At 44.7% G+C, this 15742-nt stretch overlaps 1 protein-coding gene and 1 non-coding gene across 3 annotated transcripts in view; one reads left to right on the top strand and one right to left on the bottom strand.

Annotated features, from left to right (window-relative positions):
- The window catches only part of LOC106610179 (FHF complex subunit HOOK-interacting protein 1A), a 39516-nt gene that overhangs the window by 19014 nt on the left and 4760 nt on the right, over positions 1-15742 (top strand). Inside the window, exons 4-12 of one of the 2 annotated variants that reach the window (XM_045722735.2) lie at positions 2688-2999; positions 3178-3377; positions 3473-3644; positions 5803-6048; positions 6195-6362; positions 9032-9111; positions 9556-9758; positions 11956-13014; positions 13387-13565. In XM_045722735.2, the coding sequence (XP_045578691.1) occupies positions 2688-2999; positions 3178-3377; positions 3473-3644; positions 5803-6048; positions 6195-6362; positions 9032-9111; positions 9556-9758; positions 11956-13014; positions 13387-13565 (2619 nt within the window). The remainder of the gene's footprint in view (positions 1-2687; positions 3000-3177; positions 3378-3472; positions 3645-5802; positions 6049-6194; positions 6363-9031; positions 9112-9555; positions 9759-11955; positions 13015-13386; positions 13566-15742) is intronic. The other variant, XR_006770776.2, reaches the window with a different exon arrangement.
- Positions 4472-4547, bottom strand: trnae-uuc (transfer RNA glutamic acid (anticodon UUC)). The gene has a single exon. It is a non-coding gene; the product is annotated as a tRNA-Glu (tRNA).

Raw genomic sequence — 15742 nt, 5'->3', positions numbered from 1 at the left:
CTCAAAACCCTCATTTAACTTGTATAGCTCAATCTCGTAGAACCCAGACCCTAACTCAAACCCTCAGAACTCTAAATGCATATCATTGCAGCCCAATCATTTTAACCCAGAAGCTCTTCCTCAAACTCTTAAAACACAAACTCTTATATTTGGAACCATAACTCCAAACCCCACCGCAGAACCTATAACACAAACATTTCCTAAATCCTACAACCTAAACTCCTACAATCCCACCCATGAACGTGAACCCTCTCAGCCCCAGACCTCATTGTGGTAACTGAACGGCTACAGTATGTAACTGAAATAATGACTTACTGGCTCCTCCCTTCTCTATTCAGCCTCAGTTCACCCCAGTGGGAGGGAGTTGGCAGGAGTCTCCACCCCTCTCAGCTACAGAGAATAGAATACAGTAAGGCCTGGAAACACAAACATCATTTACTATAAAATGGGGTTGGAGCTCACGTTGCTGGACGTAGAACCGTAATAACACAGTAACAACACAGTCACACCAAGAGGCCTGAAATTATTATGTTCAATTTGTTTCATTTTTGTGTCTCATTTATCATTTTTATTTATTTTTATTTAACCTTTATTTAACTAGGCAAGTCAGTTAAGAACAAATTCTTATTTACAATTACGGCCTACACCGGCCAAAGCCTAACCAGGACAACGCTGGGCCGATTGTGCGCCGCTCTATGGGATAATATAAATGTTAGGCCTGTGAAGTGCACTGTTAAAGGTTTCAACAGAATCATATTCTGAAATGTAGGACATTTCTAGATCTTTGACCCTCTCTGCAGGCAAGTTGGCACTACAATACGGCTCCAGCCGAGTCTTAATTGCTACATTTTGACTAATTAATAGCCTGATAGGACTGAGTTTGGATCGTAGAATTCCTGGAAAAGCCCAGCCTGCTAAGTAGGCACTCCCCGGGACCCTGTATTGAGGAACACTGTTGACATTTCAGAAAAATAGGTAGACTTTCATTGACAGTCAATGGCTTCAGCCTTATCTCTCCCTTTCCAGACCCCTGTGAAATCACTGTCCTTTTGTTAGGATGTCTGAGAGAGCTGGACGTTATCCAGTCAGTGTAGTGGGTTGCCCAGGACAGGATAATATGTTCTAGGCAACAGTTTGTTTCATCTCACTATGGTTCTATACAGATACCAGTACACAAAGGGAAATATATTGATTTATCTCTATGTACCAGTACATGTTATCCATTATCCTGACGGCTCCATGCCTCCATCACCTTCATGTATTATTAGTCAGTCCAGTCAGGGGTTAGAAAAGACCACTTGATCATCTATAGTCCTCACTGTGTTACCCAGCTATGTCCTCAAAGCTATTTGTTACACCAGAAATACCCGACAGGATTGTAGACAGACATGAGTGAAGGAAGTGGCAACTTTAATATGACACCCATCACTACTCCCCTCCCTCTTCCTTCCCTCTCTTCACTCACCCTGTGCTGTTATCACGCTATCATGCCTGGATCAATCAGTCACCTGGGGGCCCTGTCTCAGTCAGCCAGTCTGCCAGCTCTGCTCTCAGTGGACTTCCCATCGCCATGGTAGCAGGGCCTGGTGGGGACAGTGAGCTCATTGTTGTGGCTCTATGAATGGTTCCTCCCATGTCTGGGTTGTGTTCATTAAAGGAATGTTTTGAAACTTAGTGAAACAGGGAGGTACTACCTGAACCTGTCCAATGAGAATACAGATTTTTGTTTTTCCCAGGCAACAGAACTTTTTTCATGCATTGTGGCCTACTGAACACAGTCCTGTATTCATTAGTGAGGCTTATGTAGGGAGGTCCTACGAGAGGGACTGACTATCTGCACACTAAGGCACAAACATATAGAGGACAAAACAGCCTTCTACACTTTCATATAAAGCTGATTTACCATCAATATATTTATATTATGTGCATGTCACTGTCAAGTGTTCATTTTGTTTATGGTTCACTGTCAATATAAATGCGATGCCACTTGATTTGTGGTTGTCCATTTACATTTCAGTACAGAATTCCGCAGGCAACAGTGGAATTGGAACACCACAACCCCAATTTATACACAATTGTAACTGCCTGGGCTTGAGATATTATATTGACACGACTCAGGCAAATGTAATCTTCGTAAAACCACAAACGACGCATCAGCTTTCCCCGATTTATTTCCCGTAGGACTTGAGTTGTATTCTCTCTCAGATCTTCCTCTTGTAATAGACTGTTGTGTTCGTCTAGATCAATAAAGGCAGCAGCAGGCCGTCTGATGATTATTAACTGTCACTTATGAGTCCTCCCGAGAGAATATTACCGACATAACAAACCAACATGTTTCAGTCAATCTAATTTAGCCTGAACATCATTGTAAGCACTTTGGCAGAGTTTGAGAGAGTTTGTCTTATACTCTGGTGTAGCCGCGATGAAATAACTTGCTAATTTGATTTCAACTGTTACGATGACAGTAGCAATGGCATACTGTAATAGCTTTGTGTCTATTGTTAGTTGGTTTATTTAACCTTGCCCTGTCGAGGTTATCGAATAAAGACAATATTCAGTTCACTGCGAGAACTATCTCATCTTATTTGATCTTCTTCCTTGTGAAATTACCACAGATATCCTATTTATTCATGTACTATGTTCATTTCTATGGACATAACCCTGTACCTTCCCTGTTGTCCCTTCAGGTGGTAAAGATCCTGGAGAAGCATGATCCTCTCCGCAGCAACACCAGCAGCAACATGGCTGCCCTTGGTGTCATCGGCCTCTCCAGCGGCGGCCCCATGCGTTTCGGCGGGCCCATCCCGGGGGACGAGGCCAGCGCCGTGCAGAACTACGTGGAACACATGCTGTTCCTGCTCATGGAGGAGGACGCCGGCCAGGCGGGAGCCATGGGACCCATCCTGGAGTTTGTGGTGATGGAGAACGTCATGGAGAGGCTCTTCCTCTGGAGCCTGAGGCGACAGTTTACTGATGATATGAAACTGGAGCAGCTCAAGGTAGGTGTAGAGGTTAGAGACTGTGGTCGGTAACTGGAGGGTTGGAGGGTTGATTCTCTGGTCTGACAGGGAAATCTGTCAGGATGTGAGGAGGGGAGGAGGGTGTCTCGGGGGGTTGGGATAAAGGAAAAAGACATCTCAGTGACAACTGACAATAAAGTCATCTTCTTCTTCTAAGATGTACGAGATGATTGTGGGCCAGGCGCGGCAGCCCTTACTGCACCATAAACCTGTGTTACGACCCTTAATGATGCTCCTGTCGTCGTGCTCGGGGACAGCTGGCCCGGAGGTGGAGGCTGAGCTGGTGTCATTACTCAACCAACTGTGCTGTGTCCTGGCCAAGGACCAGTCTGTCCTGGAGCTCTTCTTCCATACCAGGTGAGTTTCTCGCCTTACAATGTAAAGCGCTTCGAGATACTGGAAAAGCTCTATAGAAATCCCATCAATTATTATGATTATGATTATTATAACAGCGAGGACCAGGGGGCGGCCAACTTCCTGATCTTCTCCCTGCTGATCCCCTTCATCCACCGGGAGGGCCTGGTGGGCCAGCAGGCCCGGGACGCCCTGCTCCTCATTATGTCACTGTCTGCAGAGAACCAGCGCGTGGCCCAGCACATCGCAGAGAACACCTACTTTTGTCCGGTGAGGAGATGTGGCTGTCTGTCTTTATGATACTGTTGTCTTGCTCCTTTTGGTCTCTTTCACGTTCTGTCTGGGATTTGTGACTCTCGTTTTATGGCTCTGTATTTCTGTTTCTTAGGTCTCACTGTCCCTTTGCCCTTCTCTTGTTCTCTTTGTTTAGACTTTGTCCCCCCCCCTCTCTCTCCTCTCTATCTCCTCTGTATACATGTCATATGGATGATTGAGTCAAGGGCAGAACAACGTCCTATTAACTCATTGTACCAACTACCAGACAGGTTAATATCCCTGACCTTTCTTTGTCCCCTGATAGGTGTATGATATTCATAGCCAGCATATCCTTAGCCTACTGTATGTATAATAAATCAGGTTGAGGGAGAGTGGAGCTGTTGTATGTTAAACGTGTGGTATTCATATGCTTTTGATCATGTAACAAGCAACACACCCATGTTATTAAAAGGCTAAACTCAGCCCAGCTGTAAAAATAATTTATACACATCTTAGACTGTATATTTAAAATAAAATGGATGAATACTTAAGTCCATGATGATTATAAATGCTATTAATCGATTTGCACAAGACTGATGTCGTAACTTTGACCTGTGTTGTTGATTAGAATACTTATCAAACCATGCCACCATCTTGATGCATTAGCTCACCAGGGAAATCACTTGATTTTGGATGGTAACTCTAAAATCACACAGCCATACGTCAATGCCCATTGTTATTGATGAAGGCGGGCAACAGGTACATTTACATTTTAGTCATTTAGCAGACGCTCTTATCCAGAGCGACTTACAGTAGTGAATGCATAAATTTTTTCTCCGTACTGGTCCCCCGTGGGAATCGAACCCACAACCCTTGCGTTGAAAACACCATGCTCTACCAACTGAGCCACACGGGACCCAGGTAAATCAACTAGAGGTAAATCAGTGGGTAACCTAGTGGTTAGAGCGTTGGGCCAGTAACCGAAAGGTTGCTGGATCGAATCCCCGAGCTGACAAGGTAAAAATCTGTCGTTCTGCCCCTGAACAAGGCAGTTAACCCACTGTTCCCCGGTAGGCCGTCATTGTAAATAAGAATTTGTTCTAGTTAAATAAAGGTTAAAAAATAAATCAACTAGAGGTCATTTTAGTAATGCTGCCTTTCTCCACTCGCTTTCAGCTTTGAGGGAGGGGGAGGGGTGGTGAAGCTTCTTGTGGTCGAATATTCATTAAGGTCTCAAAGAAGCTGACCTATCACATGCATAGGTTCACACACTAGTCATTTGAGTGTGAGACCATGAAGAGAAGGGACTTGGTAGATTTATAACATACAGTACAGCTCAAAGCACGGAAGGGGAAAACATCATTTATATCTGCGCCATAAAAACCACTAAGAGTGAAGCCAGAGTGAACACACAAATGCATAAAAGTCATTTGTGCCACACACCTCCCCACTCATAATTAATGTATGTTGCTCAATGCTCATATTTAATGTATACTGTAAATCATTAGCTATAACTCTCTAAAGTGTAATCCTCAACGCACCAGTCTGCCCATCTGAATGTTTTTACAGTATCCCTCACAGAACACTTGTCCTGTTGCGACTAGCATCTTCACTATCAAACACTTCTGTTAAGCTGTTGTGAACTGACTATCTAGCTTGGCAGTGCTTAAACAGTGTCAACATCATTTTTTTCAATCTCACCTGTACCGTGGAGAGACTGTACAGGCTGCATGGATGATAACCAGTTATGTAACAGTATTTGACGTAATTGCACAGCAGGAGTAGGCTACAATACCTCTTTGTCACAGGATTACCTGCCTAGCTTCCTACTGTCTGTATCAGCCAATGGAGAGACAGGGATATACCTGTACCAGGAAGTCAGAACAGAGGCCCATTCAGTTCCCTGGTTTAGAGGCATCGCTCTATCCTGCCAAGGCATTTGAGCCCTTTGTGCAAAGTCATGGATAGTTATCTTTCACATGCACATAAGGAAACTCATGCAAAGATGAAAGGAAACACACAATAATATCAGATCCTAGTTATTCCCAGCAACTTGGTCGCATACTCGTGATACCAGACCACAGTGTACAGTTTATATGGTGTAAGTAAGCAATAGCCTATTTGAAGGGGTTCCACTAAATGTGTCTCTCTCTCCTCTCTCCCCCTCCTCTAGGTGCTGGCCACGGGGCTGAGCGGTCTCTACTCGTCTCTGCCCACCAAGCTGGAGGTGCCCGGTGAGGAGTGGCACTGCCTCCACAGAGAGGACTGGCTACAGATGCCCACCCTGGTCCAGTTCCTCAACTCACTGGAGTTCTGCAATGCAGTCATTCAGGTGGCTCACCCCAGCATCAGGGACCAGCTGGTCAGCTACATCTACAATGGCTTTCTGGTGCCTGTGTTGGCACCGGCCCTCCACAAGGTCAGCATAAACACAGCATGGATCGCACAGTATTACATCCATCATTCCAGATCAACGTCAGATCAGTCACTACTTCCAGGAAGATTGGAAGGAAGGATGCGGCGTATTTGTGTCCAGCCTACTGATGGTTTTGTGTTTCTCTCTAGCTGACCCTGGAGGAGGTGATGACTACCACGGCCTATCTGGACCTGTTCGTGCGGTCGGTGTCAGAGCCGGTCCTGCTGCAGACCTTCCTCTCCTTCATCCTCCTCCACCGCCACGAGAACGTCCACATCCTGGACACGCTGGTCAGCCGCATCAACACACCCTTCCAGGTAACGTCCACATCCTGGACACGCTGGTCAGCCGCATCAACACACCCTTCCAGGTAACGTCTACATCCTGGACACGCTGGTCAGCCGCATCGACACACCAAGTACGGGAGGGAGTCTGCAGGCTGAAGCACCTGCTCAGCACATGTGTCAACATCCCTTTTCAGATCCGGGAGCCTTCGTGCTAGCACTCACAAATACACACAACCGCACACATACAGTTGCAAAACATATTGAGTACTGTGCATATTTCAACCTAGAGTCTCCTAGTCACACTTAGTAGATAGCCTGGCCGCCTCAACCTGACATAAATTAGATCCTTCAGAAAGTTGTCTGTGAATCTTGCTGCTATGCTGTGTGAGTCATGTTTAAAATAACTGAGACTTGTTTTGGAGATAAATAGTTTCCCCAGAGGCCGTTTCCTAATAATTTAAACGAATATTTAAAATGTCTGGAATTGCTGGAAGGGCTTCATTCATTAACATCCAACAGAGGCTTGTCAATTGAAACGTTCAAGTGCTCTCTTCACAGGACTACTCAACTGTGAAAAACGCTCCTGGGCTGATTTGTACTCTACAGGGTAGAAAACAACACTTCTCTGATACCTGCAGCCCGTTTAACATTGATGGTTTTGAAAAGGATTTGATGTTTTTAACAACAACACAACTTAGATAACTAAGAAGGTAATTTTGGTCATGGTAGGCATCTGAGAGCTGGCTCAAAGAACAGTCTTTTATCTAAAAAATACATCTGTTTAAAAGGCCTTGACAGGAAACAGGCCCCAAACCCTCATTATCAGAAGCAGGTTGTACTATAGCACTCAAACCAAAGCATCCTGTTTTTTAAATGTTATTTCACCTTTATTTAACCAGGTAGGCCAGTTGAGAACAAGTTCTCATTTACATCTGCGACTTGGCCAAGATAAACAAAGCAGTGCAACACAAACAACACAGAGTTACACATGGAATAAACAAACGTACAGTCAATAACACAATAGAAAAAGTCTATATACAGTGTGTGCAAATGGCGTAAGGAGGTAAGGCAATAAATAGGCCATAGTAGCGAAGTAATTACAATTTAGCAAATTAACACTGGAGTGATAGATGTGCAGATGATGATGTGCAAGTAGAAATACTGGTGTGCAAAAGAGTAAAAAAGTAAATAAATAACAATATGGGGATGAGGTAGTTGGATGGGCTATTTACAGTTGGGCTGTGTACAGCTGCAGCGATCAGTAAGCTGCTCAGATAGCTGATGCCAAAGGAGGTGTTGGCTTTGGGGATGACCAGTGAGATATACCTGCTGGAGTGCGTGTCACGGGTGGGCGTGTCACGGGTGGGTGTTGTTATGGTGACCAGTGAGCTGAGATAAGGCAGAGCTTTACCTAGCAAAGACTTATAGATGACCTGGAGCCAGTGGGTCTGGCGACGAATATGTAGCGAGGGCCAGCCGACGAGAGCGTACAGGTCGCAGTGGGGGGTGTTATATGGGGCTTTGGTGACAAAACGGACGGATGGCACTGTGATAAACTGCATCCAGTTTGCTGAGTAGAGTGTTGGAGGCTATTTTGTAAATGACATCGCCGAAGTCGAGGATCGGTAGGATAGTCAGTTTTACGAGGGTATGTTTGGCAGCGTGAGTGAAGGAGACTTTGTTGCGAAATAGGAAGTCGATTCTAGATTTGATTTTGGATTGGAGATGTTTACTGAGTCTGGAAGGATAGTTTACAGTCTAACCAGACACCTAGGTATTTGTAGTTGTCCACATATTCTAAGTCAGAACCGTCCAGAGTAGTGATGCTAGTCGGGCGGGCAGCGATCGGTTGAAAGCATGCATTTAGTTTTACTAGCGTTTAAGAGCAGTTGGAGGCCACAGAAGGAGTGTTGTATGGCATTGAAGCTCATCTGGAGGTTAGTTAACACAGTGTCCAAAGAACGGCCAGATGTATACAGAGTGGTGTCGTCTGCTTAGAGGTGGATCAGGGAATCACCAGCAGCAAGAGCGACATCGTTGATATATACAGAGATAAGAGTCGGCCCGAGAATTGAACCCTGTGGTACCCCCATAGAGACTGCCAGAGGTCCGGACAACAGGCGCTCCGATTTGACACACTGAACTCTATCTGAGAAGTAGATGATGAAACAGGCGAGGCAGTCATTTGAGAAACCAAGGCTGTTGAGTCTGCCGATAAGAATGCGGTGATTGACAGAGTCGAAAGCCTTGACCAGGTCGACTCACTGTTGGTGAGTCGCCCTATTCTAAACCCTCAAATGGACAGACATTTCCCTACACTCCCTCATTATTCAGCTGTCAACAACTCAGACAGATAGGCATACACCTGTTTCCACACGATTCAACCTAATCAAGACATACCCCATGCCTAAAACATAACTCATTAAGGACCTAGGGGCGCTATTGCCTGGTTACATGCCAACTATGTGAAGTTGCATCAGGGATACTTACAAAACAATATCAAAAAAAGCTGTGACTTCAGGCTGTCCATGGTCACTCGGCAACATTTAAACATGTATGATGCTAGGTGCCAAAGGCAGCCATTTTGAAATTCAGCCTTGGTAATCCCTTACTTGTTAATCCAGCCCTGCGATGTATTCCGGTCCTCTGAGGCCTTTGTTTCATCATCTTGTGATGTTTATCTTTTTGGTGTTTTCCAGCTGGGTACTGTGTCTCTGGCTCTGTTCCAGACTCTCATTGGACTGTACTGTGAGGATGTGATGCTGCAGCTCATCTTGAGGTGAGTGGGTGGGGCCTGTTCTATGCATTTTCATGATATATTATATGGAACATTTGGGGTGTATGATGTCTTTCTCTGTATACCTAGTTGAGGTATGCACACACACACACACACACACACACACACACACACACACACACACACACACACACACACACACACACACACACACACACACACACACACACACACACACACACACACACTTAGAAATTCAGTTTCTCCTCTCAGCTAAGCCTCATTGTCTTACTGTAAATCATGGTACAGCTGATTGGTTTACCATGTGATGAGCCCTTACTCCGCTTTTTCTCCTTAACACCCAAACACCGACCCATCTGCATTTCTTGGTACAACCACAACCCCCCGTCCTCCCCCTAACCCCAGTCTCAGTTCCCCCTGCTGGGGCTCCCTAACAGGATCTACCCCCCTCCTCTGGTTCTCCAGGTACCTGATCCCCTGTAATCACATGATGCTGAGCCAGAGACGCGTGGTGAAGGAGAGAGACTTCTACTCTGTGTCGGCCGCTAAGATCCTGGCGCTCACACCCTCCTGCTGCTCCCCCGAACACAGCCCCCCACCCCTCAGACAGCTGGACTCCATCCTCTGGTCAAAGGGTACAGACAGCAGTCCTAACACTGGCACCATGGGTAAGATAGGTTCACTGGAGATTTCTAGCTGGCTCTGTACTTTATATATGCCTATCACTAGGGCAAGACAATGTAACATGCCACATGCAGAAGTAAAGTGGAATTAACCCTCTATTTAACCAGTTGCTTTGTATTTGAAGGTGATCTTTTGAATCCCTCAATGGTTCTCAGAGAATAAACTGTTACTTCTGAAGGATTTTAACAATGGGTTTCATTATTTTAGGTCGAGAGATAGACCATCTAGTTTCCTTTGTTTCAAGTGGCCTGAATATTTGTGTTTGGGATTTTAGGCCATGTGCTGCAGCTTAGTCTGAGTAGACGAAACGAATTAAGATCACATTTGATCCTAATCTGATTCACACTTCCCTCTCTTCTGTATTCACAATCGCAGCTTCAATGAGCTCTACGCTGAGCCAAAATCTCCAACACACAAAAAGTTCCTTCACTGAGTTGCGACTAGTCATAACATTGTTGGTGGCGAGCGCTTTGACCTAATTTGTGGAGTATTTACCAATAACCAACAAAACACAAACCACACAGCCAAAGTGTTTGAACTGTCAAGATATCCATGATACAGCCCATCACCTTGGAAAGTTAACATGATATATATAGAACAACAGGGGTCGGCAACAGGTGCCCTGTGTGCCAAACTGGCCCCGCAAGGGATTTTCTTTGGCTCCCCAAGAAGACTGTAAAATCACCAGGAATTCAGCAAATAAATAGTTTAATCTAGGAAATCTGTTCCCAAGTATTCCCACAAATAAAAAATAGATAGATACAATAGATACAATCTCTGTTTGCGCTTAGTTGTGGTCAATTTGCAGTGTATAAATTATTTTCCGGCTCATTTGCTCGGACGAAAATGGTCCCGTGGCTGAATGTAGTTTCCTATCCTGTAGTAGAACATGTTCTATTCATAATGCATTATTCCTATCCCCGTAGTAGAACGTGTTCTATTGATAATGCATTATTCCTATCCCCATAGTAGAACATGTTCTATTGATAATGTATTATTCCTATCCCCGTAGTAGAACATGTTCTATTGATAATGCATTATTTGTCAGGTGCGTCGTAGTGATGGGACCAAACTGCAGCGGGTATCGTGCTCATCTTCTTTTATTTATATAAGTGAACACTTAAACAAAATAAATCGACGTCAACCAACAGTTCCGTAAGGACACAAGGACTATACGAAAAACAACTACCCACAAAACACATGAAGAAAAAAACCCTACTTAAATATGATCTCTAATCAGAGGCAACGAGATTCAGCTGCCTGCAATTAGAGATCAACCCAAAATACACAATACACAAGAAAATACAGAACTAGAATAAACACATAGAAACAGATAACATAGAACATAAACCAAAAACCCCGAAACACACAAAACAAACACCCCCTGCCACGCCCTGACCAAACTACAATAACAAATAACCCCTTTTACTGGTCAGGACGTGACATTATTCCTATCCACATAGTAGAACATGTTCTATTGGCAACACATTATTCCTATGCCCATAGTAGAACATGTTCTATTGATAATGAATTATTCCTATCCCCGTAGTAGAACGTGTTCTATTGATAATGCATTATTCCTATCCCCATAGTAGAACATGTTCTATTGATAATGCATTATTCCTATTCCTGTAGTAGAACGTGTTCTATTGATAATGCATTATTCCTATCCATTTGCTATTCCTTATCAAGAGTCATTCAACATCCATCAGTTATGGTTCTGTATGATCTTTACATGAAGTCTCATGTTGTCAGATTAATAACATAAGAGGCCTTATTAGAAAGTGTTTTTATCAACTCATGAAATCTCAATTAAATCAGTTTAGCCTCCTGTGGTTAATTGTCAATGTCATTAGTTCTGCTGTGCGTGAATGCAGCGTGCATGCAGCGCAGTGTTTCAGCCAGGATTAATTATATTATTCATCACACTGACTTGTTCTGTTTCCTGTCTGTCTGTCTGTCTCTCTCTCTCTGTCTCTCTCTGTCTGTCTGTCTGTCTGTCTGTCTGTCTGTCTGTCTGTCTGTCTGTCTGTCTGTCTGTCTGTCTGTCTGTCTGTCTGTCTGTCTGTCTGTCTGTCTGTCTGTCTGTCTCGCTCTGTCTCTCTGTCTCTCTCTCTGTCTATCACTGTTTCGATACATTACTGACTTGTAGTGCTCCCTATCTTTCTGCCTGTTTTTCAGAGACAGAGGAGACCTTTTTGGAGGAGGATGGCTCGGGCTACTCCTGCGTCATCGGCTCTGAGATCTACCTGGACGTCAACTACCTGCACTACCTTTACAACGCCCGCCTGGTCATCAGCAGCTGCATCCGGGCCTGCCAGGTGTGGTCGGCCCCCTACGATGGAGAGGACCCCCCTCCAGAGGAGTACCAGCCCAGTGCCCTGGAGGAGGCTGGGGCCAGGGGACGCCAAGCCCAGACGGTCAACCCCAAGAGGTCACATCCACGGCCTCGTCCCCCATGCCCGCCCCAGACCACAGACCCAGCCCCTACTAATCAACTAGAGCTGGAGTGGGACGATAGTTATGATGCCGGTCCGGTGGTGTCCCCCGAGGCTGCTGCTGCTGCTGAGAGTAGTAGACCTCCACAGCCGCCTGCAGCCGAGCCCCCCAAACACATCCAGGAGATGAGGAGGACTGCCATCATGCTGGTTAAGGGTTCCTACAACGAGGAGTCCGACTTCCAGGATGATGTCATGATCTATGACCTTGTGGCAAAGAAGGACGCCTGCGATACTGTGGATCGCCGCAGGGAGACACTACCGGAATCTGAAATGGACTCAGAATTGAACCTTGAGGAGGACCATTTCAAAGAATCCAGTCTGCAGGAGAAGGATGAGGTCCCCCTCAGCAATGGCCTGAGTCTTCCACTCCATCCCACCAACATGGAGGTCAAAAGCTCGGAGGTCACAAAGGGGTCAAAGGAGGTCAAAGCTCATGTTGCGGACAACAACTCCAACCTCCAGAGCCCCTCGGCTACTGAGGTGGGGGACGACCTCATGGGTCAGTACGAGGAGCTGATTCGTACGCTGGGCAGCGACGAGGCCGAGACTGGGGGGAGCAGCCCTGTGAAAACGGTGGACAAAGAGTTCCGGAATCCTGTGGTCACCCCCATGGAAGAGGACGAGGTGGACTTCAGCTCCTTCTCTATGGATACGCCAGAGCTGGAGAAGCAGCACTCGTCCCTGTTTGGGACCAAGCTCCGCAGTGGCAGCACTAGGAGCCATTCGGTGCCTTTTACAGGTAAGAAAAAACAACACTCTCAGAAATAAAAGTCTTAACTTTTCTACAATATCTTCACCAGGTTTGAAGGTCAGCTCTCTAACACGTGTCAAGAATTTGCTGAAGAATCACAACGTGGTTATCTTACAATGCATTTGGCTCACGGCGAGAGAGAGAGAGAGAGAGTGGGAGAGAGAGAGAGCCTTTACTCAGACTGTCAAACCTGGTTAAATAACAAGCCTTAAAGTAAGACAGATAAAACTTCAGTGAGTAAAGTCTCTCTCTCTCTTCCTGTGTAGATTGAAGTATTATCTGCCTTACTTTAAGACTTGTTCTTGATCTTTAACCAGGTTCGACAGTCTGAGTGAAGACTCTCTTTCTCTCTTCCTGTAGGGCCATTTGTCAGTGTGCTGTTGTCACGTCTGGAGAACATGCTGGATAACTCTCTCCATGTCAACCTCCTGCTGACTGGTATACTGGCCCAGCTGGCTGCCTACCCCCAGCCCCTGCTGCAATCCTTCCTCCTCAACACCAACATGGTGTTCCAGCCCAGCGTGCGCTCACTCTATCAGGTACAGATAGTGTGTGTGTGTGTGTGTGTGTGTGTGTGTGTGTGTGTGTGTGTGTGTGTGTGTGTGTGTGTGTGTGTGTGTGTGTGTGTGTGTGTGTGTGTGTGTGTGTGTGTGTGTGTGTGTGTGTGTGTGTGTGTGTGTGTGTGTGTGTGTGGTGTGTGTGGTGTGTGCGCGACTGTGAGTGTGACTGTCACCAGCCCAGTGTCCACTCCCGCTCCTAGATTCCATTAATTCTGTCAGTCTGTCTGTCCATCTATCTCTATGTATTGCCTTTCAGTCTGTCTGTCCATCTATCTCTATGTATTGCCTTTCAGTCTGTCTGTCTATCTGTGTCCTTTGTTCTCTCTCAATGACTTTGAGGCTGAGATGGACACAGTCCTACTGTTAAGATACTCATCATAGACACTGCAATGCACGCCTACTCAAAAGAGAGACAACTCTCTTCGTAAACATTTCACTCTGCTCCATTTAGTAAGCATTTGAGGTGTAAAAACGCCCTCCCCCCCCAAAAAAAAACTGTTTGCTTTTCTCCCTCACCGCTCTAAGCTGTTTAAACCTCTGGAGACTCATGAAACAACCTGTTAGAAGTTAGAGAGGAGGGATCCGTTATGAATAGTATTAATTAGAGAGGAGATTCTGAATACTATGTCTGTGTCCCAAATGGATCCTTATTCCCTATATAGCCTTATGGGCCCTGGGTAAAAGTAGTGCACTATATAGGGGACAGGGTGCCATTTGGGACGCAAGCCTATGAGCGGCGTACACTTAACGTAGCAATGAAAACAGAGTTCAAAATGGCTGTGAAACAAGTCTAGTGAGATTTTTTAACACAGTGTTTTTCTCTCCTGCATGCTGATTCATGCATAATTGAATAGAGGATGTGTAAACAAGTAAATCAAAATGGAATGGGGCTGTTTGAAAGCTCGCATTAAAGGGAATGTTTGGATGGGGATGAAAGGGGATGGCGAGTTGTTGACGTACAAACACTGGGTACTTCATTTTCATTAGGGTCCAGATTAAAATAGGTGGATTGTTTGTCATGGAGATGAATGCGGTTTGGTTCTCTCATCATCAGTGTGTCTTGTCTTGCTTAATGTCCTTGTTTTGTCTGGTTTATGCCTCTGGTTTTGTTTTCAATCGTGTGACATGCTTTTATGCAAAAGCTACTCGTTTTACACCTGATAGTGTGTATAGCAATACTCTTGGCATCAAGTACGTAAAGCCTGTTGGCTTAATTCAGTCAAAACAAATGTAAACTTTCTTTGATAAGGCATCTTGCGCTGTGGAAATGCAGAGTGCATTCATTTTTCTCAATAGAACAATACAATGTTTTATGTGTGCAAAAAACAAAAACAATTCAGCATGGTTCTCTCATTGATCCACCATCTTGTTTCAATGTAAGCTCGCGAGATGAGGATAGCCAAACGAGACTACCTCATTGTAGCTTTGATACAATATTTATCCTGTACTTTCTGTGCTCTGGCAGCTACAGTGCCTTCAGAAAGTATTCACACCCCTTGACTTTTTCCACATTCTGATGTGTTACAGCCTGAATTTAAAATTGATTAAATATAGATTTTGTGTCACTGATCTACACAAAATACCCCATAATATCAAAGTGGAATTTTGTTAGTAGAACATTTTTGAAATTAATAAAAAATGAAATGCTGAAATGTATTGAGTCTAAGTATTCAACCCCTTTTGTTATGGCAAGCCTAAGTAAGTTCAGGAGTAAACATGTTCTTAACAAATCACATAAATTTAATGGACTCATTCTGTGTTTAATAATAGTGGTTAACAGGATTTCAGAATGACTACCCCAAACATACAATTATCTGTTAGGTCACTCAATCGAGTAATACATTTCAAGCACAGATTCAAAGACCAGGGAGATTTTTCAATGCCTCGCATTAAAAAGCAAACGCTGAATATCCCTTTGAGCATGGTGTTGTTATTAATTAGGCTTTGGATGGTGTATCAATACACCCAGTCACTACAAAGATACAGGCGTCCTTCCTAACTCATTTGCCAGAGAGGAAGGAAACTGCTCAGGGATTTCACCATGAGGCCAATGATGATTTTAAAATGGTTACAAAGTTTAATGGCTGTGATATGAGAAAGCTGAGAATAGATCAACTACATTGTAGTTACTCCACAATACTAACTTAAATGACAGA

The sequence above is a fragment of the Salmo salar genome, chromosome 08 (assembly GCF_965601325.2).
Source record: "Salmo salar chromosome 08, fSalSal1, whole genome shotgun sequence".
Classification (NCBI taxonomy): domain Eukaryota; kingdom Metazoa; phylum Chordata; class Actinopteri; order Salmoniformes; family Salmonidae; genus Salmo; species Salmo salar.
Note: the sequence above shows the minus strand (reverse complement) of the source record. Positions and strands in the feature narration are given on the sequence as shown.